General features: G+C 42.1%; 1 protein-coding gene across 1 annotated transcript in view; it reads left to right on the forward strand.

The window, feature by feature from the left end:
- Positions 1–9,898: 9,898 nt before the first annotated feature.
- The window catches only part of LOC136865462 (uncharacterized), an 84,221-nt gene continuing 66,197 nt past the window's right edge, over positions 9,899–27,922 (forward strand). Inside the window, exon 1 of the mRNA XM_067142408.2 lies at positions 9,899–10,055. Coding sequence (XP_066998509.2) covers positions 9,964–10,055 — 92 coding nt within the window. The 5' untranslated portion in view covers positions 9,899–9,963. The remainder of the gene's footprint in view (positions 10,056–27,922) is intronic.

Consider the following 27,922-nt stretch of genomic DNA (forward strand, 5'->3'; position numbering starts at 1 on the left):
CGTATGGCTAATAAATTAAATAGCAGAATTGAAAGATTTCAGAAGGACCAAGTCCCATGTGTGACATTGCACCCATGACCCCACCAAGAAGTGCGAATGAGCAGTGGATGGTGATGATGAAGAAAATGAAGAAGATAAATTGGTTGGAATTATGAACCTCAGACGCAGTGATGAGAAGCGAGTGACGATGTAAGTCAGTTGGCATGCACCTCAAATATGAAAGTTTACACCATCATTAAATATACATACACCGAGTGAGTTGGTCGTGCGGTTAGGGGCGCGCAGCTGTGAGCTCGCATTCGGGAGATAGTGGGTTCGAACCCTACTGTCGGCAGCCCTGAAGACGGTTTTCCGTGGTTTGCCATTTTCACAGCAGGCAAATGCTGGGCGTTGTGCCTTAATTAAGGCCAAGGCCGCTTCCTTCCCACTCCTAGCCCTTTCCTCTCCCATTGTCGCCATAAGAGCTAACTGTGTCGGTACGACATAAAGCAACTTGTAAAAAAAATAGGTATATAGACATCCAATGTAGAGGTAAATAAACCGACTACACTACCTAATTCTTCTTCTTCGCCCTTTTCCCAACTTATTGGGCCCGGCACTTGATGTAGATTTGGTCCAATTTTACGGCCGAAATCCATTCCTTACGCCAACCGTATGTGTACGTATGTATTCATCATTGTATGTCTCTGCGGTGATTGTTAGCATGGTGTGTTGTGTGTATATTAATTAAATTGCTAATGCTAACCTGGTGCAGCCCTTGTGAGGCAGACCTTCCCACGAGGGTAGGTGCCATCTGCTGCGTGTGAGAAGCTAAGTGTTAGTGTTGTCGAAGATAGTGTTGCATAAGTTATAGAAATGTTGAGGACACCGCAAATACCCAATCCCGAAGCCAAGGTTGTTTAAGACAAAAATGCATTGGTCTCGCCGGGAACTGAACCCGGAGCCCAATATCCGAGGATCAAGATGCTGACCACTCAACCATAAGGCTGGTGTGTGTATATGAGGAGAAGTGTATTAAGACAATCACTAAGACCCATTCCCTGAGCCAGAGGAATCATCAGACGCAGTTAAAATCCCCAGTCCGGCTGGGAATCGAACACGCGACTCTCTGAACCGAACATCAGCAGTTGTCCATTCGGTTAAAGAGCGGGACACGATATGCTTCTTCAAATAATGCCTTCAAATTTCTATGGAAGTGTCCCATAACCACATCTGATGGATATTCCTCGCCTTCGGGCTGATGGTGCAACACCCAGGAGGTTTACACCACAGTATCTAACTCACGATATGGTGAATACACCTAGAGTCATCAGGAAGAGAAAGAGTATCTTGAAGAATGAGTCATCACTTTCCACTAGGTTTACAAGTTGTCACGTAAAGGAAGTCACCGTCGTTGCAGTCAGAAACGCCAAGTAATGCTCGTCCATTATTGTGTTTACTATGTTAAGGTGTTGTTAAGCTGAGAGTGTAGTAATTTATTTTAGGAACGATCATAAACTCACACAACGGCTTACATTCAGTTACGAGAGTTTATGAAGCGTTCGTTATCAGTTTTAAAGATGAGCTGTAGTCATCTTACATAACACATTGCGTATGCTGTTGTAATCACTGCTGCATATTCACTCATCCTTACTTCCAGCCCATCTTTCTTGCCTTCTTTCAATCGAACGGCTACGTGAAGTAGTTCGCTAGGGTTCGATTCCTGCAGACTTCTGGCATTTAAAAGGGACTGGGAAGGAAGCTACCATGGCCTTAATTAAGGTACAGCCCCACCATTTGACACCAGGCAAAATAAGGAACCTCAGAAAAACATCTTCAGAGCTGCAGACAGCAAGGCTCCAACTCACTATCCCCGAAGGCAAGCTAACGGCTACATGGTCTGAACCGTAGCACTCTCTCTCTGTGTTCCTTAAAATCTACGGGAATTATTATTATTATTATTATTATTATTATTATTATTATTATTATTATTATTATTATTATTATTATTATTATTATTATCTTTGCAACTTATTGTTTTTCCCATTTAGATCCAGGAATGTGTGTGAATACTTTTTGTTTATCTCCTTGACTGAATGGTTAGAGTAGCGGCCTTCGGTTCTGGCGGTCCTTAGCTTGATTTCCGGTTGAGTTCGGGCTTTTTTGTTAATTCTTCTGGATCGGGGACGACGTGTTTGTTGTCATCTTAAGCCAAACTTCTTAATATAGGTTACATATAATACACATCCAGCCTCCACAGAAACACGCAATAGTGAATAAAATTCCTCCACATTGGGTTGGTGATATAAAGGGCATTTTGATCGTAAAACTGAGCCGAATCCACCTGCGGTGTAAACCCTAAGTAAACTCGTGTCCAGGAAGAACATATCTGAGTAACGTTTTTTTAATATCATGTGCATTATTGTAGTATTAATTATCTGAAACTGGGATTTTAAATGATGTGGTTAGATTTGAAATGAGGAGTATTGCTGTATATTTTTTGGCATATATGAGGAACAATTCATGGGAATACCCATAGTTGTTGATGTCAGCCTCATGAACATGTGAACTCAGAGCTCCTAAGGGAATACGTACATCGCCCCTTTCTACCTCTCATATTTCTCCTCTTCGCGTCATGGTCACAATTTTTCCACGGGGGTTCTGAATTCTGACACAGTGTTTCCTTACTCATGTCGAGGAATTATTCCATGTTTCGAATCCCACAAATTCAGGCCAATACTAACCTTTACAGATACCATTTAGTACCTTCCATACATAGCAGACGTAGTTTACCAGATCAGAAAGCGATTTGTGCACAGGTTTTAAACAAATTACCACAGGGGTGCACAACTTGTGAAATAAAAGACGATTATGAGGCCCCATTGCTTTCACTTATTTGTAGCAAGTGCCTGTATTTCATTTCTCCCGGCCGACGCCTCTTTGTCGATACAGTCGAACCTCGATATCTCGAACCTCCAAAACTCGAATTTTCAGGATCTGAAGTAACTTAAATTTTCCGGCCGTTTGTTCTGTTCTTCACGTGTATTTATTTCTCTATTGCTCGAAATTTGGTTACTCAAATTTCTAGATTTCTTGAAGTAAATATTTCCTCCCTTGAAGCAAAAAAATACCCTGTAACTCGAATTTTGTGCAACATTAACAGTGCAATACGGCATTTGTGGTTTGTGAGGAACAGCTAACAAGTAAGGAAAGATCAATCAATCAATCAATCAATCAATCAATCAATCAATCAATCAATCAATCAATCAATCAATAAGTCAATAGTGATCTGCCTTTAGGGCAGTCGCCCAGGTGGCAGATTCCCTATCTCTTGTTTTCCTAGCCTTTTCCTAAATGATTTCAAAGAAATTGGAAATTTATTGAACATCTCCCTTGGTAAGTTATTCCAATCCCTAACTCCCCTTCCTATAAATGAATATTTGCCCCAGTTTCTCCTCTTGAATTCCAACTTTGTCTTCATATTGTCATCTTTCCTACTTTTATAAACGCCACTCAAACTTATTCGTCTACTAATGTCATTCCACGCCATCTCTCCGCTGACAGCTCGGAACATACCACTTAGTCGAGCAGCTCTTCTTCTTTCTCTCAATTCTTCCCAACCCAAACTTTGCAACATTTTTGTAACGCTACTCTTTTGTCGGAAATCACCCAGAATAGAAGATTTACAGTGATGCTGGGAGCTAATATGACGCGAACCGAAAAACTAAAATTTCTAATGATCCAAAAATCGGCGAAGCCTCGCTGTTTCTCGGCTGTGAATCAATTATCAGTCACGTACGAAAGCAACCCCTGAAGTGAGAGATGACAATCTTCATTTACGAATCTCGGCTGCGTGGTATTGACGAGAAGTTTCAACGTGAAGGGAGGAAAGGTTAATAGAAACAAACGGAGTCCGCCTCTGTGGTGTAGTGGTTGGCGTGATTAGCTGCCACCCCCGGAGGTCCGGGTTCGATTCCCGGCTCTGCCACGAAATTTGAAAAGTGGTACGAGGGCTGGAACGAGGTCTACTCAGCCTCGGCAGGTCAACTGAGTAGAGGTGGGTTCGATTCCCACCTCAGCCATCCTGGAAGTGGTTTTCCGTGGTTTCCCACTTCTCCTCCAGGCGAATGCCGGGATGGTACCTAACTTAAGGCCACGGCCGCTTCCTTCCCTCTTCCTTGCCTATCCCTTCCAATCTTCCCATCCCTCCACAAGGCCCCTGTTCAGCATAGCAGGTGAGGCCGCCTGGGCGAGGTACTGGTCATACTCCCCAGTTGTACCCCCGACCAAGAGTCTGAAGCTCCAGGACACTGCCCTTGAGGCGGTAGAGGTGGGATCCCTCGCTAAGTCCGAGGGAAAATCGACCCTGGAGGGTAAACAGATGATGATGATGAAACAAACAGAAGAGACTGTTGGATTTTTTCCAAAGGTGTTAACCGAGGTACGTTTCTTGTTTCACTACTGTATGTGCTGTATCCTGTCTTCTAGAAAGTTACTATAATAAGGGTGATGCCATGAAATAGAGTTTGTTCGAATATTTTTAAATACTGTTAAAAATAATGTACTCAGTATAAGCCAGTAGATACGTATGATTCAATTATGTGCTATACATGCTCAAACGGTACTCTTTATATCTCAAAACTTTGTTAACTCAAAATAAAATTTGGCTCCCAAGATGACTCGAGATATCGAGGTTCCACTGTACTTTTTTATTTATTTTTTATCATTTTTTGCCAGTTGCTTTACGTCGCACCGACACAGATACAGTAGGTCTTATGGCGATGATGGGACAGGAAATGGCTAGGCATGGGAACGAAGCGGCCGTGGCCTTAATTAAGGTACAGCCCCAGCATTTGCTTGGTGTGAAAATGGGAAAATACGGAAAACCATCTTCAGGACTGCCGACAGTCGAGTTCGAACCCACTATCTCCTGAGTACTGGATTCTGGCCGCACGTAAGCGACTGCAGCTATTGAGCTCGGTTGTACTTGTTTTAACGGCGTGCGAAGAGTACGGAGTCCTCCAATTGCCCACATTTTATGGTCGTTCTTTTCCTTTATCTCAACACTCCATTCTTCAATGGATTGGAATTCTTCCCCTTATTCTTATCCTTCTGTAGGCATATGGTTGACAACTTCGTTAGCATAAATCCTTGGTGCAACAGCCCATTGATGACATCCTCTACCCTATTACTTGGCTTGTTTGACCGGGTAACTTCGAAAGAAACACCTCTTACACTGATTCATTCATCAACAATTTCATATAGTTGCTTCACATACGGTTGGTCAGGTTTCGATTCGTGCATCAGGTTAACACAATTATTACAATGCCACGGACCTGGGTTCAATTACCGGTTGGACTGGAGATATTTGGTTCATTCCTTTGACTCGGGGGCTACATATTTGTTATCGGTTTAATACTCACTTCTTGATATTGTTGACACTTCCAACCACCACAAAAACACGGAATAGTGAATAAATTACTTCATATAAGATGGTTTCCAGTACTTCCCACTTTATCGATTGTATTATTGGTTTAATGGTTTATTGACTCAGACAGGTCTTATGGTAACGATGGGATAGGACATGGCTAGGACTGGGAGGAAGGGACGGTGGCCTTAAGGTACATTCCCAGACAGCATTCGTTTGATGTGAAAATGAGAAACCACGGAAAACTATCTTCAGTGCTGCCGACAGTAGTGTTTCAAACCACAATTTCCCGAATGCAAACAGTTACGTGACTCGGATCACGCAGCCAACTCGCTCGGTTCCCCACTTTACCCCTAGGTGAATGTAATGATGGCAGCCCAAACCTAATCTTTCGGCTTTCTTCCCAATCATAGCCTCAATGAATTACAATAATGCGACATGCCAGTATAAATATTACAGCTAAACAAGTCATGAGACTTCACATGCACTAAGCACATGAGACTGATGATCACGATGTCCCATATCTCTTACAAGAAACAACAACACAGTAATTCCAAAAATGTTCCAATGCACAATACATGTATAAATGTCACACAAACATACATGCATACATACATACATACATACATACATACATACATACATACATACATACATACATACATACATACATACATTGATGTTTATTATAGACCGTTATGCCTTTTAGCGTTCAAGTCTGCAAGCCTCTCTGAATTAACCAAACGCATCCACAATCCTCCACTTGTAACAAGGTCTGAGGCCTCGTTTAGTTCCTTGTCATACGTTAAAAAATCATAACCAGTAGCGGCTCGTAGCTCAAATGGCAGCTGGAGCTAATGAGGGTATTATTATTAATGCAGTTTTTGTTTCTTCTGCTGTTGTATATACAATCATATTAAGCCTTGTCATTACACTTTTACTGGCAGTAACAGTACAGTTGAAATGAAATGTCGTGTGGCTTTTAGTGCCGGGATATCCCAGGAGGGGTTCGGCTCGCCAGGTGCAGGTCTTTCTATTTGACACCCGTAGGCGACCTGCGCGTCGTAATGATGATGAAATGATGATGAAGACAACACATACACTCAGCCCCCGTGCCATTGGAATTAACCAATTAAGGTTAAAATCCCCGACCCGGCCGGGAATCGAACCCAAGACCCTCAGAACCGAAGGCCAGTACGCTGACCGTTCAGCCAACGAGTCGGACACAGTACAGTTAATCATGCTTGATTCTAATGCATGCTAATAATAAAATATGTTAAAAGTGAGAGCGTACCGAATTTATAAAGGAACTACGCTCGTCGATTCTTCTGCGGTGCAAACTATTCACTATTTTAAACGCTACATACTAATCACTGTTGAACAAAAACTATCCAGAACTTATGTTCTCCACCACGCAACTGCTGAAAGCGAACTGTAAACTAAAATTCGCAACGTGTCGAAAGCTCTCTGTGAATGATCACAAGGACATGTTACATGAGGTTAGAAGAATATAAGTGAGTTTGCAATAACATCGCCATAACAACCGCCGTTACAACTCCGTCTACATTGTCCTTTTTTATTGTGGGCATGTCAAAGCTAGCCCCTAGCTTGACATTTTAAAATGTGTTGAAACTTTCACTCCCTCAAAGGTTCACTGATCTTCAAAACAGTCAACAATACTCACTGTGAGAAGTGAGAGCGAATTAGCCCCAGTGTCAGGATAAACGTAGCCTAGAAAACACATAGTACAATCATACTTTCATTTTCTCATATCATTAATTACTTCAGAACAGTGGTCTCATTAAATTAATTATCTAAAATATGATTAATATAACATTTCCAAAGTCTTTATGTCCGAAAATCTGGTGGGGCTAAGTCCCTTTAGGCCTTAATGACGCACCGCCCCCGATTATAACAGTTTTAATCTAAGCTAATTCAGTTCCACTTATAAGAAAAACAAAATATTATTTTATATAGAATTAGATTTTTTCAAGATTGAAATTCAAAGCACAGCCAATCAGCATTCCTCCAAATAATGTCTAAGAAGTATCGTGGGAGAAATACTGAGGAAAACATTCACGATTATCATCGTTTATTACACTGACATAAAGAAAGACAACTCTTCCGCAGAAACATGCACTCCACTAGTCGAATGATGCAGGTGGATCATTTCATCGCCTCCTGATGGAAATTGAACTCGAAATGAAACAGGTTTGGAAAATTCTAAATTCCCATGGAGGGATGATATGTTTCTGACATTTTTGACATGCTCTATTGGTGAAAAATATCTAATTCCCTCCATGGGAATTTAGAATTTTCCATTCGGAATTGCTAGGCGGGCAATAATTCCATTGTGGAGATTTATCTCCCGTATGCAGTAATCAGACTGTGCCTCTTATAAGGGCTCCTGATAAGTTCACCTGCATACACCCCAGCGTCTGATGAGTCTAGTGTCAGACCTAAGACGAAACGCTGGTTAATAGAGCAAACGCCTGAAAAGCCTTACATCCGATATGTTTTTGACATTTTTGAAACAGGTTTGACCAGAAATCGATCGCTTCCACTTATTTTCCGTCAGAATCTTTCACAATCTAATAAAACACGTAACTGCAGAAAAATGTATCGTCCTTATCCTTCTCACTCCATCATGTACAGAATGTAACGCTAAGGCAGGCCTAGCTTTTAGAGGACACGTTCCTCACGCGCAGAAGAAGGAAATGTGTTATATGGACGTGAACCTGGAAACGTTTTATTTCCATGTTCGTTTCCTACAACTTTATATATTACATTGACCGTGGGAAACACGTATCAGCATACCACACGAAAATCTTTCTTACATGAAATGTTACAAATGCCCTCCGTTAGCATTGGAACATGCAACTCGCTGCACCTGGAAGCAATGCGGCGTCGAGTTTATGCATATACAGTATCAATGCTAACATGGAAATAAAGCATTTGCGAGCCCATGTCCTTACAACATATTTTCTTCTTCTGTGTCTGAGGAATGTGTCTCCAAAGTTTGGCCATGCCTTTTTTGTTACACCCCGTATATTTACAGAAGGGGAAGTTCATAGACCAAGCGAGTTAGCTGCGTTGTAGCTGTAACAATCTAACTCCACTATGGATAGTCCTGAATATGGTTTTCCGTCGCTTCCTATTTTTACACTAGGATGTACCTTAATTAAAGCCTCAGATGCTCCTTTCCCTATTCTTAGCTCTTTCCTTTGCAATCTGTCAGAAATAGTGCAACTTCAAACCACTAAAAAAAGTCATAACTCTTCTTCTTCTTCTTCTTCTTCTTCTTCTTCTTCTTCTTCTGCTGCTGCTGCTGCTGCCGCTTTTTCCGCTCTCGAGAAGGGGGAGCCACGGGTTCGAAATGTCTTACATGTCGACTTAGACCAGTGTTACGGTCGGATGCCCTTCAATACGCCAACCCTATATGGAGGAATGTATTCACTATTGCGCCTTTCTGTGGCGGTTGATAGTGTGGTGTGCATGTGAAGAGAACTGTGTTCGGGTAAACACAAACACTCAGTCCTTGAGTCAGTGAAATTCACCGTACGTAGTTAAAGATCGCTGACCAGGCCGAGAATCTAAATCCAGGACCCCCGGAACTGAAAGTCATGAGGTGAACCCTTCAACCAAGAAGCCGAACTGAAGTCCATAACTCCTCGTGACTTAATAAGTCGCACTGTCCAAACCTATCAGGTATAAAACAGCAATTAATTTCTACCAAGAATTACATCACATTTAATTTTGAGAATAATAATAATAATAATAATAATAATAATAATAATAATAATAATAATAATAATAATAATAATAATAATAATAATAATAATAATAATAATAATAATAATAATAATAATCGTATGGCCTCAGCTACCGTATGCAGACATTTTAATTTGACGCCATCTGGCTGTCTGCTCGTCAATTTCGACGTTCCGTTTTACTCTAGGTGCACTAGATGGCAGACAGAGTCAACCGAAACTCTCTTGGGCGTCTATGGCTGAGATTAAATTAATTTTGTTCGGTAAACACCAAATGTGTCACCAGAGATCTTTTACATGCCGACATCGTACGACATGGAGTGTCGAATGGACTTTTTTCCGCCCTTCAAAAATCCGACTACCTCTGCCCAGTTTGAACCCGCTATCTTGCAATCCGGAGGCCGACACTCTACCACTGATCCACAGAGGCAGCTTCATTTTGAGAATTTCGGATGCATTGACCGGAATTCGGCCCATGGTCCAATGGTGAAAAGATAGCAATATAGGAACAGTATCCTCAGTGGTTTTGCGGAGATATTTTGTGAGGTTAAGAGTGACTCCCCTTCTAAAATGGGAGGTTGTGAAGAAAGGTCAAGTTCAAAGGGAGTCTGGATAGGCGAAATGTGTTCTCCACAATCCTCCCCCACTCGCTTCCGTCACCAAGCCGGCGCGGTGTGTTAATATATAGCGGCGCGCAGTGGAGCCCGGACAGTTACTCGCGGTACATCAGAGCTACAGACACTAGAGAGCGCTCTCGTCTTCATCTGTCCACAGGTAGCAGCAACCATGAGCAGCAGTTCACGTCTGGCCGCCAGCCTTCTGGCCCTCTTCGTCTTGTTGGCTCTCTTGGCCCCGATCAGCCACGCTGCCCCCTACAGGTCAGTTGCACCACTATCATTACTTTATCGTTCTCTCGGATGACATGCTTCGAGAGAATTATGGTCGTACAGTTAAGTTTTTGTGCTATGAATGTTTATATTGGTATTGTTTACGTCCCACCGTCTCAGGCAGGGGTTATGGCAACGATAATACAGGACAGGCGTCGGACTCGAAAGGAAGCGAACGTGACCTTATTAAGGTACACCTGTCTGATGTGTAAACGGGAAACCGTGGACAAACATTTTCAGGGCTACCTACATTCGGGTTCGAATTCACCATCTCCCGAATACAAGACAACAGCTACACGATGCGAATCGTACAGCTAACTTGCTCTGTTTTTTGTGCTATTAAAATAACAAGAATAATCGCTAATGGATAAACAACAGGTAAAAACAATGGCAGGTGGATACACACAATGTGGTGATAAAGGTTGTCAGGAATGAACTCTATGGATGAAGCTTTGCGTATGGGCTGGATTCGGATTCGGTGGTGGGGCCAGGTGAGGCAAATCGTGAAGAATAGGTTACCGAAGAGAATCATGCTCGGACATAGAGGGTAATAGAGGCAGAGAGAGCAAGGTAACGATGGTGAGACCCGGTTTTACACCCATTCAGACCCATTGTCCACTGTTACATACAGCACATTTGTACTTTTCTCTAGCGCTTTAAATGTTATTTAATATGATACAATAGATATTTTTCTAAGATGTAGCCTCCGAGGCTCAGGCGGCAGCGCGTCGGCCTCTCACCGCTGGCTTCCGTGGTTCAAATCACGGTCACTCCATATGAGATTTGTGCTGGACAAAGCGGAGGCGGGACAGGTTTATCTCCGGGTTCTCCGGTTTTCCCTGTCAACTTTCATTCCAGCAACACTCTCCAATATCATTCAATTTCCTCTGTTAGTCATCAATCATTGCCCCAGAGGAGTACGACAGGCTTCGGCAGCCGGCACGATTCCTATCCTCGCCGCAAGATGGGGGCTTAATTCATTCCATCCCTGACCCGGTCACTGACTGGAAAACAGATTGTAGGTTTTCATTTTTCAGATATTTTTCTGATATGACTTATCTTCTTTACATTACATATTCATAAGTGATTAAAATAAGGCAAATACACCGTATATAGCCTCTTCTCTGTAAAATAGAGATAAATTATATGCATCAATAGAAAAATGAAAATATTTGTTCATGCTTACGATTTTTTTTTTTGAAAATATTTCTCAACTCGTGAGTAAAAATTCTGGCCTTGAAAGGGCTCATGATTTAAAGGTAAGAGGTGTGGAACAAAACAAGACCACAGAGTTAGTTACAAACAGACAGTTATAGAGTTGCGTAGTTAATTCACAAAGGCTTGCAGACTGAACGTCAGATAGCAGAACAGTCTATATTGAAGATGTTTGTATGCATGGATGTGTGTATTTTTGTGCTAGAAGAAACGACAGAAACTGTATAAAATTCTTATTTCTAAATTTCATATTTTAATTTCGGGTAGTTTTCCATTCGATGCATTCCATTTCGAGTTCCAATCTTCTTAAACTTAGAATTATTATCATCTAGTGCATTATCAGGTCAGTTCAAAAATTTCTTCGTTTCTCATGTACTAAATTGAATGCAAGGCAATACAGTTGTAAATTTTTAACATTATTGTGGGGAGTGGAAACATCTTCACACAAAATGATTGAGGAATTCATAGCTGGATATCTACCTTAACGGATGGGTACGGCTTCGATGCCAAGTCGGAAAGGATATAAACGATTATTCTACCGGCATTTCCATTTCTTTCAGCTTATAATAGAAAATAAGAGTCACAGTAGGTCTGGGGGTACAAATGCAACCCGGAGTAGAGCTGGCTACTCCATCTCGCTGAGAGGCGAAGTCAAGTACCTTGCACGATTCCATAAATGTGATGAAGATGGGTTTTGTTTTATCTTGTAGATACGAATTCATAACTGTTCCAGACATAGTCTAATAAAAATACTCATTTATTCCCCTGTTAACATTCTATGAAGTTAGTAGTTTCTCCTACCATCGTTTCTGAAAGGATCAATATAGACCAAGATTAAAGTTTTTAAAAATCTAATTTCATCTAGTTCAACTTCTCATATCGTTGTTTTGGGGGGAAATGCAGGGGTAAAAGGATACTTCAAATAAGGAAACATAAGTCCTGGTTGGAAAAAAAAATTGGTATGCCGTAGATAGGTATTAGGCTATGCACTGATCATCATCATCATCATCTGTTTACCCTCCAGGTTCGGTTTTTCCCTCGGACTCAGCGAGGGATCCCACCTCTACCGCCTCAAGGGCAGTGTCCTGGAGCTTCAGACTCTTGGTCGGGGGATACAACTGGGGAGTATGACCAGTACCTCGCCCAGGCGGCCTCACCTGCTATGCTGAACAGGGGCCTTGTGGAGGGATGGGAAGATTGGAAGGGATAGACAAGGAAGAGGGAAGGAAGCGGCCGTGGCCTTAAGTTAGGTACCATCCCGGCATTCGCCTGGAGGAGAATTGGGAAACCACAGAAAACCACTTCCAGGATGGCTGAGGTGGGAATCGAACCCACCTTTACTCAGTTGACCTCCCGAGGCTGAGTGGACCCCGTTCCAGCCCTCGTACCACTTTTCAAATTTTCGTGGCAGAGCCGGGAATCGAACCCGGACCTCCGGGGGTGGCAGCTAATCACGCTAACCACTACACCACAGAGGCGGACCTATACACTGATGCCTCGCTAATTTGTGATTTGTGGATAGCTATAGAGGGTAGAACATTCGTGCTAGTGAGATTGTCACCCGGTTACTCCTCGTTTTAATTAATATAACTGAGGCCTATCCCCGTGGTGTAGGGGTAGCGTGCTTGCCTCTTACGTGGAGGCCGCGGGTTCGATTCCCGACCAGGTCAGGAATTTTTACCTGGATATGAGGGCTGGTTCGAGGTCAGCTCAGCCTACGGGATTAGAATTGAGGAGCTATCTGACGGTGAGATAGCGGCCCCGGTCTAGAAATCCAAGAATAACGGCCGAGAAGATTCGTCGTGCTGACCACACGACACCTCGTAATCTGCAGGCCTCCAAAGTGCAGAGCCCCTGGGACCCCTTTTAGTCGCCTCTTACGGCAGAAAGGGGATACCATGGGTATTATTTGGAAACGAAGGTCCTAATAGACTATTACCCTACGGTTTTCATAATAATAACAATATTGGTTACGTCCCGCTAACTTCTTTCACGGTTTTCTGAGACGCCATGATGCCAGAATTTTGACCTCCAAGACTTCTTTTACGTTTCAGGAAATCTACCGACACACGGTAACGTATTTCAAGTACCAATGGACTGAGGTGGGATGAACCCGCCAACTTGGGCTCAGAATGTTGGTGATTTTATCATCTGAACCTTTCATCCACGAGTTTATTTGTATAATAATTGCTACATATATTACGCTTTTGTAATAGTTTTCCCTACTTTTCCTTTCTGTCTTTGCATGGAAACGGTGTAGGCCTAAGAGCCAACTACGTCAGACGGAAGTGAAATACTCACTGCTGAATGTAAACATACTGAATCATCTGCCTGAAGTATGGTCAGATCCTCAACAGCTTCACTATCAATTGTCATACGTAGCGTAATTCCTCGTTATTTCCCTCACCAAGTCACAAGGTGCTATTACATATCAGTCTGTTAAGCCCACTGCAATGCATACACCAACCGACCGTATGAATGACACGTGCACACCACTCGTATCAAGAACTGGCGGCATAAAATATGTTATTAGTGTGGCACGTACGTTTGCTACGTTCATACCATCAAAGTCAAGGACCATTCTGAAACAGATCAGTGAAGTAACAAACTATTTATCACAAAAGCTAGATCTCGGTTATTTTCATTACTGTACAGAACCAAACAGCACTCGATCCTTCGTCGGTAAATTAGAAAAAGTTACAAGGCATTTGCGAACACTGACTTGTGGTCTACGGCAGTGTGAGAGTTCCTTTCTCATCAAAGTACTTTCTTCTTTCTGTACCTGCCTGATTAAATGGCGGTAAAGATATATTTACAGAAGTCGAATATATGTAAATTACAAATCTTATAACAAAGAAGTCAGCACAAGCAAAATAAATACGATTCTAATCTTAAAAATGGATAATTTGAACACTATTCTACAAACGCTGCGTCCAGAATTCGTAGAAATCACGCGCCTAAAAATGACCTAAAACGGCATATCACTTTTATCTTTCGTTCAAATGTGGGGCTTTTGAGGAATAAATGCAATGCATAGGTCTAAGTATTTATGACGTGCTTCCACCCCAAGACTCAAAAAATAATTTCAGTTCAATTTCGAGATATCAAAACGTCCGGTAGTCATGGAACGTGGATTTAGCTGCCATAGTCTTCAGTAGCAGAGTGAAAGGTTCTTCGTAAGTTGAACAACTCACTACCAAGAGACGATATAAGAAATGCCCCTTAAGTGGAATATCGAAACCAATCATCACACGATGATTATTTTGTGTTACCGGATATAGTAGCAGAAGAGATGGCCACAGGGATGGGACATTTTAATTTACTGTATTTCCTCACCTTCATTCAAAAGTGTTGAGATGAGAAGTGGAAATTTATATTTATCTTATCTCACTGCTTCACAGATATTTTAATTGCCTAGGTCTAGCGCTAGTGTTTATTCTGTGTCACATCCTGCATTCATATATTGTTTCTATTATTAACGTTTTTTTCACTTTCATATTTGAGTGTTCTTCATCCCTGCTTCTCTCTCTATTATTATTATTATTATTATTATTATTATTATTATTATTATTATTATTATTATTATTATTATCTTCCCTTTAGGTTTCAACTTATTTCATTGCATTTTATAACAACATAACAAATGTATACAGTATTAATGTAGCTCAATATGCATCTTTTTAAGGACATATTCCTTGCTGAGTTATTCTACATCGATTTAACACAACATGAAAATATAATTAGTTTACCAGAGAGAAAGGTCTAAACTATATAACGATATATGTGACAGAGAAAGTTCGAATAACGAACAAGTTGGCCATGCTCTTACGATCGCGTAGCTGTGACCTTGCATTCGGGAGATGGTGGGTTCGAATTCCACCGTCGGCAGCCTTCAAAATGTTTTTCTGACGTTTCCCATTTTCACACCAGGCAAATGCTGGGGCTGTACCTTAATTAAGGCCACGGCTGCTATCTTTCCAGTTCTAGCCCTTTCCCATCCTTGCGAAAACCTTCGATTGTTAGTGCAATGTTGAAATACTACTAGCAAAAAAAAGCTACAATAGAGCTGTAATAGTCACACGAAACATAAATATCTGCACTTCGTTAAGAAATTAGCAGCGGTCTGTAAAAGTGCAGTTTTAAAAATCGGCCAATAAATGAGAATAATAGATCAGGACTTCATAACTTTGCTAAAACTTGTTACAACAACATTAAACAAGTGAGAATAAAATTATTATTATTATTATTATTATTATTATTATTATTATTATTATTATTATTATTATTATTATTATTATTATTATTATTATTATTATTATTATTATTATTGTGTCCGGCTCCATAGCTAAATGGTTAGCGTGCTGGCCTTTGGTCACAGGGGCCCCGGTTCGATTCCCGGCAGGGTCGGGAATTTTAACAATCATTGGTTAACTTCCCTGGCACGGGGGCTAGGTGTATGTGTTGTCTTCACCATAATTTCATCCTCATCACGACGCGCAGGTCGCCTACGGGTGTCAAATCAAAATACCTGCACCTGGCGAGCCGAACCCGTCCTGAGATCTCCCGGCACTAAAAGCCATACGCCATTTCATTTCATTATTATTGTTATTTCCTGTGACTATTAATGTAGCCCTTGTAAGATATGCGTTATGAATGTGGTGGGTGGTGGGAAAATACGTGTTGTTGTTTTAGGAATATTGGGGACAGCAGAAACATCCAGTCCTCGAGCCAAAAAGAATTAGACATTTAAGAATTAAATCCCTCGGTCCGGCCAGAAATCGAACCCAGGACCTCGAGAATCGAAGGCTAATACGCTGATCGCTCAGCCATGGAGCCAGGCATTATTATTATTATTATTATTATTATTATTATTATTATTATTATTATTATTATTATTATTATTATTATATTAAAGGACAGTTAAAATCCGAAGGCTGCTCCATACATTCAATGTCTACTTTTTGAATCTTAAAATAGCTATTATTTTGTGTTCTGTTACGTATAACGACATAATAACAGCCATGAGATTTCTTGCCCTGCAGAAACTCGCTACTTGTGTGCATAGAGTGGTGACTACAGACGTCTAGCGGAGTCCAGCACTGCTTCCACTTCCTTCTGGCTTCCTCACTTTCATCTCTCCAATCCCTTCTCGCAGCTTGTTCTCTTCCCATTACCTCAGTACTGGGTTGACGAGGCCTAGGGAGCCTTTCATTTTCATTGCTCATGGAAAAATGGCATATTAAATGTGGTATTGCACATATTAGAAGGAAGTCTTTTTTCGCTGCTATTTGCTTTACGTCGCACCGACAGAGATATGTCTTATGGCGACGATGGGATAGGAAAGGCCTAGAAAATGGAAGGAAGCGGCCGTGGCCTTAATTAAGGTACAGCCCCGGCATTTGCCTGGTGTGAAAATGGGAAACCACGGAAAACCATTTTCAGGGCTGCCGACAGTGGGGCTCGAACCCACTATCTCCCGATTACTGGATACTGGCCGCACTTAAGCGACTGCAGCTATCGAGCTCGGTGTGTCTTTTTTTCGAAATGTTATGACTTGCTGACAGGAAATCAAACCCACGTCATTCTGAATGTAAGATACCCGTCTTTTCTGTCTGGACTTAGCAAGTAACGTTTAATTTTCCTTCAAGATTTTGTTCAGGTTTTCATTCTCAAGTTGTTCCTCACAATGTGCAATAGTCTTTGAAACTTTTGAAAATTTTTGTCTCTTAAAAGCCCTGGAACATGAACTCAAAGTTGTGGTTTTGATTTTGTTCCGAACTTCTCATTCTTCCATGTAATCTCCATCTTGTAAATAATCCGGCAGCTCATAGTTCTTAAGGCCAAAGTTATAATCGTTCACTTGCTATGTTCTCCCTTTTGTTGACATACTCTTAGAACCTACTTATTTGAATGGTTTCCTTAAGGCTGCGAGCTCGGTGATGCGGAGGTCTTAAGAGAGTAATCAAACAGACTCTTCAGCCGCTCTTGAAGTAGCCTTCTTTCTCGATTTCAATTATTGGATGGGCGTTCTGAATCCTCCTCAGTTTCATACCAGATTTGTTCCGCTATGAATGAAAAACTTCGAAATGTTTTTCATTTCTTCCTTTGTTCTTCAGATCAGCATTTTTCCACTGGAATCATCCTAAAAAACCTGCATAAGCAAATCAGTACTGGTGTGCTTGGTTTTCACAGGAGGATGTAGATTCGATTTTCAGTCATGAAATCAATCAGTTTAGAAAACTTTCAACTTTTCGTCGGTACATGGCTCTCGACGTCACGCAGACTACAACCGACATTATAACCACAGTAAATCCTAGAGTTAAAGCGGCCAGGTATAAAATGGAGAAGTTAGGTACAGCGGAACGCTTTAGTTCTCACCACACTATGAGTCGGAATGGACTGGATGTGTATGGTCTATTTTTCTTTGAATCACTGTCTTTCTATGTGAGATTAGCGGATCCTTAAGTGGTCTGCAATGATATGCAATATTTTACTTTCTCAATTTCAATTTTACAATCATGCCAATTTAAAATATAGCCTTGCCCACAAGTGTTTGACATTTTAATAATGTTTAATGTTATGTTTTAAAGTTATTTGCTCTACGTCCTACTAACTACTTTTACCGTTTTCGGAGACGCCGAGGTGCCGGAATTTAGTCTCGCAGGAGTTCTTTTACGCGCCAGTAAATCTACCGACACGAGGCTGACGTATGTGAGCACCTTCGAAAACCACCGGACTGAGCCAGGATCGAACCTGCCAAGTTGGGGTCAGAAGGCCAGCGCATCAACCGTCTGAGCCACTCAGCCCGGCATTTGTCATTTTCTGTTGTCCAAAATTGATCATTGACTTCCTAAAGATCCTCTACTGTTTGATCCCTCTCTCGAAGTCTCGGTCTACCCAGAGTCTCTTACGACTTGGCTGTCCAGTAAGGCTTGGTGTACCGAGCGAGTTGGCCGTGCGGTTAGGGGCGCGCAGCTGTGAGCTTGCATCCGGGAGATAGTGGGTTCGAATCCCACTGTCAGCAGCCCTGAAGATGGTTTTACGAGGTTTCCAATTTTCACACCAGGCACAGCCGCTTCCAACTCCTGGCCCTTTCCTATCCCATCGTCGCCGTAAGACCTATCTGTATCGGAGCGACGTAAAGCCACTAGCAAAAAATGGGAGGGGGCTTATTGTTGTAGATCATCATTTCGCAGAATAGGCTATGTCCAAAGCATCTCAGACGTCTACTCCAGATAGTAACGCTTACATCAGAGTCTATGTAGGTCGTTCGTATCCAGGTACTGTTTTCTTCTGGATGTCCCAAACCTATCCTGAGAATTTTATTTTCAAATGTTATGAGTTATGAGAGATGGGTAGATTTTCTTAGTTAAGACTCAATTTTCAGGTCCATACAGTAGCACTGATTGGATCATCCATCCTCGAAGTGTTTTTTTCGTGGTTTCCCACTTCTCCTCCATGCAAATGCCAGGATGGTACCTAACTTAAGGACACGGTCGTTTCCTTCCCTCTTTATTATCTATCCCTTACAAATTTCCCATTCCCCCACAAGGCCCCCGTTGAGCATAGCAGGTGAGTTCGCCTGGGCGAGGTACTGGTCCTCTTCCTAAGTTTTATCTCCAACCAATGTCACGCTCCAGGAACTGCTCTTGAGGCGGTAGAGGTTGGATCCCTCGCTGAGTCCAAGGGAAAAATCAACCCTGTAGGGTAAACGGTTTAAGAAAGAAAGAAAGAAAGAAATGTTTCGGGCAAGTGACTGTGCTGGTCCGGCTTCTTACCTGAGTGGTTGGCTTACCGGTCTTCGTTTCAGAGGCCACGCATTCGATTCCCCTCCAGATCGGGAATTTAACTGCGTATTGTTAGCTTCTGAATGTATGTGTTCGTCTCAATACACACGTCTTCATCTACACATAACACAGCACACTGCCAACCACTACAGACACACGCAACAGTGATTACATCCCTCCACACATATGGGCATTGCGAAGGTCATCCAGCCGTAAACCGCAGCCAACTCCATAGAAATTGGATAAAAGACCAGGAAGAGGACAGACTATACTGAACTCTCGAAGAGTTATGAGCTGCTGAACTGTGTTTCCCAACAGCTGACGTGTCCAAAACCGCTTTTTCCCAGCTCTGTGTAAACGTTGAGTTCTAGGGTTTTTTTTTTGTTTTTTTTTTTACGTCGCACCGACACAGATAGGTCTTGCGGCGACGATGGGACAGGGAAAGGCTAGGAGTGGGAAGGAAGCGGCCGTGGTAAACCACGGTAAACCATTTTCAGGGCTGCCGACAGTGGGGTTCGAACCTACTATCTCCCGAATACTGGATACTGGCCGCACTTAAGCGACTGCAGCTATCGAGCTCGGTAGTTCTCGGTTCGAAGGCTAATCCGTTTTCTAACTGCTTCACCATAAACTGTCATTAACACTCACTGAAGAAGCATACTAGAGAAATGAGGACCATAAGAGTTTTCCATTTCTTTCCTCAGTTCCATGGCATCACTGATTTTTAAGAGAAAGCACAAATGGACAACCATCCTCTCTTAACACCAATCATGGGAAAGATGGCGTCATTCTGAAGAATGAGGAAGGAAGAGCCATTAAGAGCGTGAAAATGAAAGACTCCCTGGACCCCGGCAACCTAATACCGTTAAGGTCGGAAGAGAACAAGAGTTGACCAAGGACGGTTGAATAGGAAAGATAGAAGTGATGAGGCTGGCACAAGTAAATCCAAGCAATGTCAAACTCTGCTAGAAATCCACCGATGACCAACCTACTCTCCCAAATCCAGAGCCGTACGTTCGGTCATCTCTTATGACAGGATCTTTCAAGGGCAGGGTCTGGAAACTCCGTGGCTTTAAGTTAAATATCAGCTTTTTCCTGGAGGGAACACTTCGAAGATAGCCAAGGCTGATTACATTCAGTTCCAGACCTCACGTCAGACATCGAAATTCTGGCTAGCCGGGAATCGAACCTAGTAACTTTGGAACCAGAGTCTCGATACATACCCTGAGAACATGACGTTAGTTATCTATTTACATTACACAATTTTATCAAACGACATGTATTATCCTAGATAAACTTCAATTGACTAATGTTATTCCAGAATGACCTTTTCATTCGATTTAGGTAGGTAGGCTATTTTCAAGCATATTGTTACAGTTATTGTTTCGTGTCAAATTTGAAATAAACATTTTTGAAGATATTGTCAGGCGTACTTGGACTGAAGGGGCTTGTCTAAAGTGAGCAATTACACAGCAGATCCCTTCTCATATTTTCTACGTCGTACTTGTTTGCCATTGTTCTAGAGCTTTTGACGTCACGTGACAGCGTGTGTTCTCCAGAAACCACGATAAAGAGAAACTGAAGGGAGGATTATGGCTAACTTACTAAGTCAAGAACAAACTGTCAGCTTTGGGTAGCTCCAAGCCTTTGCCATGCCTTACTTGTCACACGAGTCCTTTAGGTTGGCGGTCAGACCACAGGCTACTCTGTCCGTCTCAAAATGGTGGTCACCAAAGGCAAATGGGCGAATATAATATTAATTCCTTAAAATATCTCACATATATCAGATGTCATATTTAATTACTAGACGAAGCTATGAGGATTTGAAAACTCATTCAGTTGTTACATCACGGTGAAGTCAGAAAAACAGTTTATTTCCAATTTCATTATATTAGAAATAATTATTATCATGTTAAGATTTCAAATAATTACAAAGTGAGGGATTAAGCTCAAATTGCATTTATTCTGGAGGATCATTTTTTTCAAACGGATGTCCTATGGTAGGAGGATGATCTGTAGAATTGGAACATGGCCTGTTACTCTGAAAATAATAGATTACACGGTTCAATTAACGTCTCTACTTAACCCGATTCCTGCCAAGAGCCGTCAAGTATAGAACTACGGCTAGCAGTGAGCTGTAGAAAGTTTCTGGGCTGGCGATACACTTCACATAAAGCTATTAATCTCACAACTACGAGTATCCCCAACCACCAACACCCCCAACTCCCCCACCCCACGACCACGATCATGACCACCACCACCATGACACTACAGCCGTGACGGGCCTTGGCCTACCAAGTGACCGCTGCTCAGCCCGATTACGAGATGACGTGTCTTCGTTATCCTTGACTTTCTACACCGGGGCCACTACCTCACCGCAGATAGTTTCTCAATTGTTCTCATGTAGGCTGAGTGGGCCTCGAACCAGCTTTCAGATCCAGGTAAAAGTCCGTGTCCTGGCCGGGAATCAAACCCGGGGTCTTCGGCTAAGAAGCAAGCGTACTACCCCAAGACTGCTGGGACGACTGCTACGACTATTACGGTACTGTTGTCAAAAGCTGAAGTGGTGCAGAACCAATCCATAGCATTTTAAAGCATACTACCCTGGTCACTGTCCAGCCCATCGTTCCTCGATCTCCACAATATCTGCGACGCAGCTCACTTGTAAGCTACTTCAGCAGACAAATAACCTACCGTTCTCCCACGGCTCCACGCTGCCCAGCTGGACACACTGTACGCATGTGTGCATACCTACCGGGGGCTATATCGGAACGCATCACAACCCTCAGTTGCCGGAGGGCAGAGCTCAGGGCCAATATGTGAAGCTGTGGGACTGTGGTTTAATTCCGTCCACGGGCGTTGATTTGTGTGTTATCTTTAGCTCTTATTTCATTTAAGCATGTATTGAATCACCATAAATAATACTAACGTTTCAAAAACTAAGTCAAAAGCAAGTAAGCTTGTAGTTTTATTTCACACTACGTCGAATTTCGGATGTTTATTTACTTCAAAATAGCGTGGAAACTGTAACTTCACGATACTGTAGTTACTTACCGCACTCAACTTCTACCAGCAAAAGAACATACCATCAGGAATCTTACGTTGGCTTCATTGCTCATGTGGGCGAGTCAATACATATATCGACTGATTCTTTAATAATGTCGATTCTTTCTTGGATGCTGTCGACTCTTGGAATGGTCGGCCCTGAACTGAGCATAATGTTTTCATCTTAATATTACTCAAATGAAAAGAAATTCAACATAGCGTTAAATAAAGTATTGTATGTTATACAGGCGGGAATTTTCCATGTGTTAGTTTTGACATTTCTGGCCGAGGATTCAGGCTCACGTCGTACATAAAATCTCACTTTCGACCTTTCAACGTAAGTAACTATTACGTTAGTATTGATGCCGTGCTCATAACCACGAGATCCCCAGTTGTGCCTGGAGCCTTAGCGGCAGAGACGCGATCATAGCCACGGGAACCCTAGTTGTACCTGCCTTAAGCGGCAGGAACATGATTTGTCATTACAAAAGTCCTACGTGAATTGTCCGTATAATACAAAAGGTATTCCAGCATATTTCAAAATTATTAAATCTTGAATATACGATTGAACAAGACCTAAACTAATTTAAAATAAAATATAACCTGAGATGGATAAAACAGTGAAACTTTCCACGTACCAAATACTCATCTCACCACTACATTTAACAAACTTTAAACGTTTCAATGAGATACGTGTCGGTCAATTTACCCCGTCGTGAGCGAGAGGAAATAAAATGTACACATCATCAAACTGATTCCTGAGTCCGATGTCGACCATTCAGTAACTGCATCAGGATTTACGAGGTCGATGATCTCACTGAAAGACCCTTAAAACAACAATCATCATCATTAAAATGTGATTTTAATCGACTTCACTTTTGATATTCCCGAAGCTGAGATTGCCCCGTTTCAGATTTGTCCCCATTTATCAGCAACTCCATAAATCGAACTCAGATTGGGAAACTACTGTACTACGCTAACCTATAAACTACGACGGCGACCAACAGAAATTACCACTAAGTAAATTCCATGGAGGTATGGAATTACTGTCTCCTACTTATGCCCATGTTAAGTGCAATTAATAATGTTATTTATTATCATCTCTTAACTGATACAGGTTTAAAGAGGTATATAGTGGTGTCAAACTTTTGTCCCACAGAAGTTCCATAACGTACCAGAAGACAACGACACGAAGTTGTCACTCGCAAATCATCAAACGCACTGACTTTAGCTGGGATGGACCCAGCGATCTAGGGAATAGGAAAACAACAGCTAACCTACTGCGCGATATGTTGAAAGAATAAGTTTTCACCTATATATCCTGTCCGAAAATTGTTTTCTTTTCATGGTGATAATGCAATCTGTACGTCGAGATTCTAAGCCACATCTGAGAATCTCTGTACAGTTCTCTTTCAATTTCCGTGAATGTATTTTATTTCAGATCCTCTGATTATCTACCACTCAGTCTCGGTATGTTAATTAATTTTGAAAATAAAGACCTAATTTCGCTCTCTCTCTCTATCTCTCTCTCTCTCTCGCTGTCTTTCGCTCTCATGTGGTTTCATCATTAAAAGGAATTGGAACGTGCTGCTGCGATATGGCTGAATGCTTTACTTGATCGAACTTAATCGAATGCAATCCATTTATGCAGATCCACGATACACTAGAAGGCTTACTCTGACATTGCAGCATGCACTGTAACATCACAATCACGTGTGGGTGCTAATGGAGTGATGAGAAGTGTTAAACAACAATGTATGATTTTATAAAGGAAAGAATCGTTACGTAATTCTAAACAGTGACATCTAAATCGGTCCCAACAAAAGCCACTTTTTTCTCATTCCGAAATAAGATGCTTAAAAGACGACCGATTTGACCATCCAGCAATGCTTATATAACCTATACGATTTATCCTGTATCAGATCCGTGTATAATCCCTTCCAAGATCTGACACTATCAATGAAATGAGATAATGCAGAACACTTTCCCCATCACTAAACAGAAGGGTGCTAACAAAAATTTAGATAATGTTTAGCGAGTGAAGTATAAATGTAGTTTTCACTTATTAGGAGAGATCTGGAACATGTAACGCAAGAGTACCAGGTTAATCCCTGGTGCAAAGGCGGCTAGGTATAGAGTTAACTACTCTATCCCCTCAAGTGTCGAAGCGGAAGTCTTTACCTTCCACTCCTCCAAATAGCTTCATGGCCTGTGCGAAGATGCCTTTTTTTTTAACCACACGAAATCTAAGGACTGCTTAAATGCATGTGGGGCTTTATAAATTCAAAGTCACGTCCCTGTGGCTCCGATTCCAAGTGAAACTACAAGCTTACATGCTTTTTACTAAGGACGGGTTATGTAAAGCCGGCCCCGTGGTGTAGGGGTAGCGTGCCTCCTCTCGCCCGGAGGCCCCGGGTTCTATTCCCGGCCAGGTCAGGGATTTTTCTATCGACCTGAGGGTTGTTTCGAGGTCCACTCAGCCTGCGTGATTATAATTGAGGAGCTATCTGACGGTGAGATGGCGGCCCCGGTCTCGAAAGCCCAGAATGACGGCCGAGAGGATGCGTCGTGCTGACCACACGACCCCTCGTAATCTGCAGGCCTTCGGGCTGAGCAGCGGTCGCTGGAAAGGCCAAGAGTGTCTAAATGCATGAGAACCGCATCAGTGCTGACACGTTACATGAGAACTATCGTTGCAAACCGTATTATGTCTATCTCTGGACAAAATTGAGTCTGATACGATATGAAATGCATGTAATAACAACAGTGCTTTCTTTTTTAATTGTATAGGAATTTGACCAATTACATGTCCCCTTTTTATTGTTAGAACCCGATTACCATATTGTGTTAATCAGTGTTATGGCCAGAACTTTTTAAATTTTTTTTATGAAAACCAGTTTTTTAAGTGATTTCATTTTCAGTGGATTCTTAATACAGACACAACGTAGTTACACTTCCGTTTGAGTGTTTAGAGATCACTTGCAATGTGTGCTGTAAAATTCTGCTCTGTGGACATAACACGGTTTGCAATAAAACTCCTCGAATATCCTCTTGGCAAAATATTGACATTAAAGCATCTCTTAAAAGCTATGGTAGTTGAGAAGATGTAAGAAACATAGCAGACAGGTGCGAACCCATTTGTCTCCATAGTTTGAATGTAGTCGCCCTCCAAGCTACTCTGGTCACTCAGAAACTATAATGCTGTGGGAGAATAAAGCACAATTGTTTTGCGATATTTGATCACTGTAGATTGTGCTGTACTGTAACATGTGGCGAGAAATAGTGATCAAAACTGATAGGCTGTTCGAGTTTATTGTCCCATAGGAGAAACATAAAAAGTCTACGGAACAAAATTCCAACATCTCGATGTCTGTTAAAAACTCATATAATAATAATAATAATAATAATAATAATAATAATAATAATAATAATAATAATAATAATAATAATAATAATAATAATAATAATAATATATTTTGCTGTTAGTTTTACGTTTCACAAACTCAGACATGTCTTATGATGACTATGGGACAGGACCGGGCTATAACTGGGAAGGAAGCGACCGTGGCCTTAATTAAGGAACAGCTCGAGCATTTTCCCGGTGTGAAAATGAAAAACGATATTCAGGGCTACCAACAATGGGCTTCGAACCTGCTATCTCCCGAATGCAAGACGGCAGCTACATGCCTCGAACCTCATAGCCAATTCACTCAATAATAATAATAATAATAATAATAATAATAATAATAATAATAATAATAATAATAATAATAATAAATAATGTAAAAAAAGAAGGTTTCGTGCCTGAAGATTTTAACAATGTGACATTTCTTTGGATGACTACATCCGAGGCAGATTATTTAGAATCTACGTGTTTTAATAGAACAATTGCATTATGGCTCTCAGAACAGCATCTCAATCCTCAGGTCCCTACATACCTCTCAGGGTTCAGGATATTACTTTCATCTGTGTGGTACGAGTAATTTGAGATTCATAGCTCCGTGTCTCACGTTTTCGTTTGTGAGGCACAGTTCTGAAAGGAGGACGAGATGTCCAGATGGACACAAAATGGTGACGCAACTCAGCACGGAACTCGATCAACGGCTTTTTTTGTGCCGACCAGCACATAGCTGGGTAAGACGAGAATGATGAAAGATCCGGACCGTTTAACTCATAAGAGAACAAGCAGCTGATACGCGTTCTGATTGTTTAAAGAATGTGGAGTAGAGATGGTATGACAAATAACTATCTACGACTTTATCACTGTTACTTATGTCACAGTCACGACTTGCCTTATTGACCGATATAACAGTACCAGTGATCAAATCCTGAACTGGAGAATGGACACAGGTATCCAGTCGTATTTAAGACCAAATAAATGACATATTTCACATTTTAAATCACGTTTTCCACAGGCCAGTGATCGATACTAAATAAAGTTTATGAGTTATTTCATAACTGGAAATGCAATAGGTTCTAGTTCAATTTGTTGTGTTTTTTTTTTTTTTTTTTTTTTTTGCTATGGGCTTTACGTCGCACCGACACAGAAAGGTCTTATGGCGACGATGGGAGAGGAAAGGCCTAGGAGTTGGAAGGAAGCGGCCGTGGCCTTAATTAAGGTACAGCCCCAGCATTTGCCTGGTGTGAAAATGGGAAACCACGGAAAACCATTTTCAGGGCTGCCGATAGTGGGATTCGAACCTACTATCTCCCGGATGCAATTTGTTGTGTTACTGGTATTAATTTGCCGGCCCCGCGTTGTACGGATAGCATGGCTGCCTCTTAGCCGGAGGCCCTGGGTTCGATTCCAGGCCAGGACAGGGATTTGTACCTGTATCTGAGGGCTAATTCGAGGTCTACTCAGTATACGTGATTGCAATTGAGGAGCTATCTGACTATGAAATATCGGCCGCGGTCTAGAAATCTAAGAATAACGGCCGAGAGGATTCGTCGTGCTGACCACACGACACCTCATAATCTGCAGGCCTTCGGGCTGAGCAGCGGTCGCTTGGTAGGTCATGGCCCTTTGGGGCTGTTGCGCCATGAGATATGGTATGGGCACCGATATTTTTTTTAGTTTACAGGTATTGAAAATAACTTATATATACACTGACTGACAGAGCAAATGCAACACCAAGGAGGAGTGGTTCGAAAGGGATGAAAGTTGGGGAAAAAACAGAGACGGCACGGACGAATAATTGATGTTTATTTCAAACCGATATGCAGGTTACACAATGCGCACGGCATCGACTCAGTAGGATGTAGGACCACCGCGAACGGCGATGCACGCAGAAACACGTCGAGGTACAGAGTCAATAAGAGTGCGGATGGTGTCCTGAGGGATGGTTCTCCATTCTCTGTCAACCATTTGCCACAGTTGGTCGTCCGTACGAGGCTGGGGCAGAGTTTGCAAACGGCGTCCAATGAGATCCCACACGTGTTCGATTGGTGAGAGATCCGGAGAGTACGCTGGCCACGGAAGCATCTGTACACCTCGTAGAGCCTGTTGGGAGATGCGAGCAGTGTGTGCGTGGGCATTATCCTGCTGAAACAGAGCATTGGGCAGCCCCTGAAGGTACGGGAGTGCCACCGGCCGCAGCACATGCTGCACGTAGCGGTGGGCATTTAACGTGCCTTGAATACGCACTAGAGGTGACGTGGAATCATACGCAATAGCGCCCCAAACCATGATGCCGCGTTGTCTAGCGGTAGGGCGCTCCACAGTTACGGCCGGATTTGACCTTTCTCCACGCCGACACCACACGCGTCTGCGGTGACTATCACTGACAGAACAGAAGCGTGACTCATCGG

This window comes from Anabrus simplex, chromosome 1 (assembly GCF_040414725.1).
Source record: "Anabrus simplex isolate iqAnaSimp1 chromosome 1, ASM4041472v1, whole genome shotgun sequence".
Classification (NCBI taxonomy): Eukaryota; Metazoa; Arthropoda; class Insecta; order Orthoptera; family Tettigoniidae; genus Anabrus; species Anabrus simplex.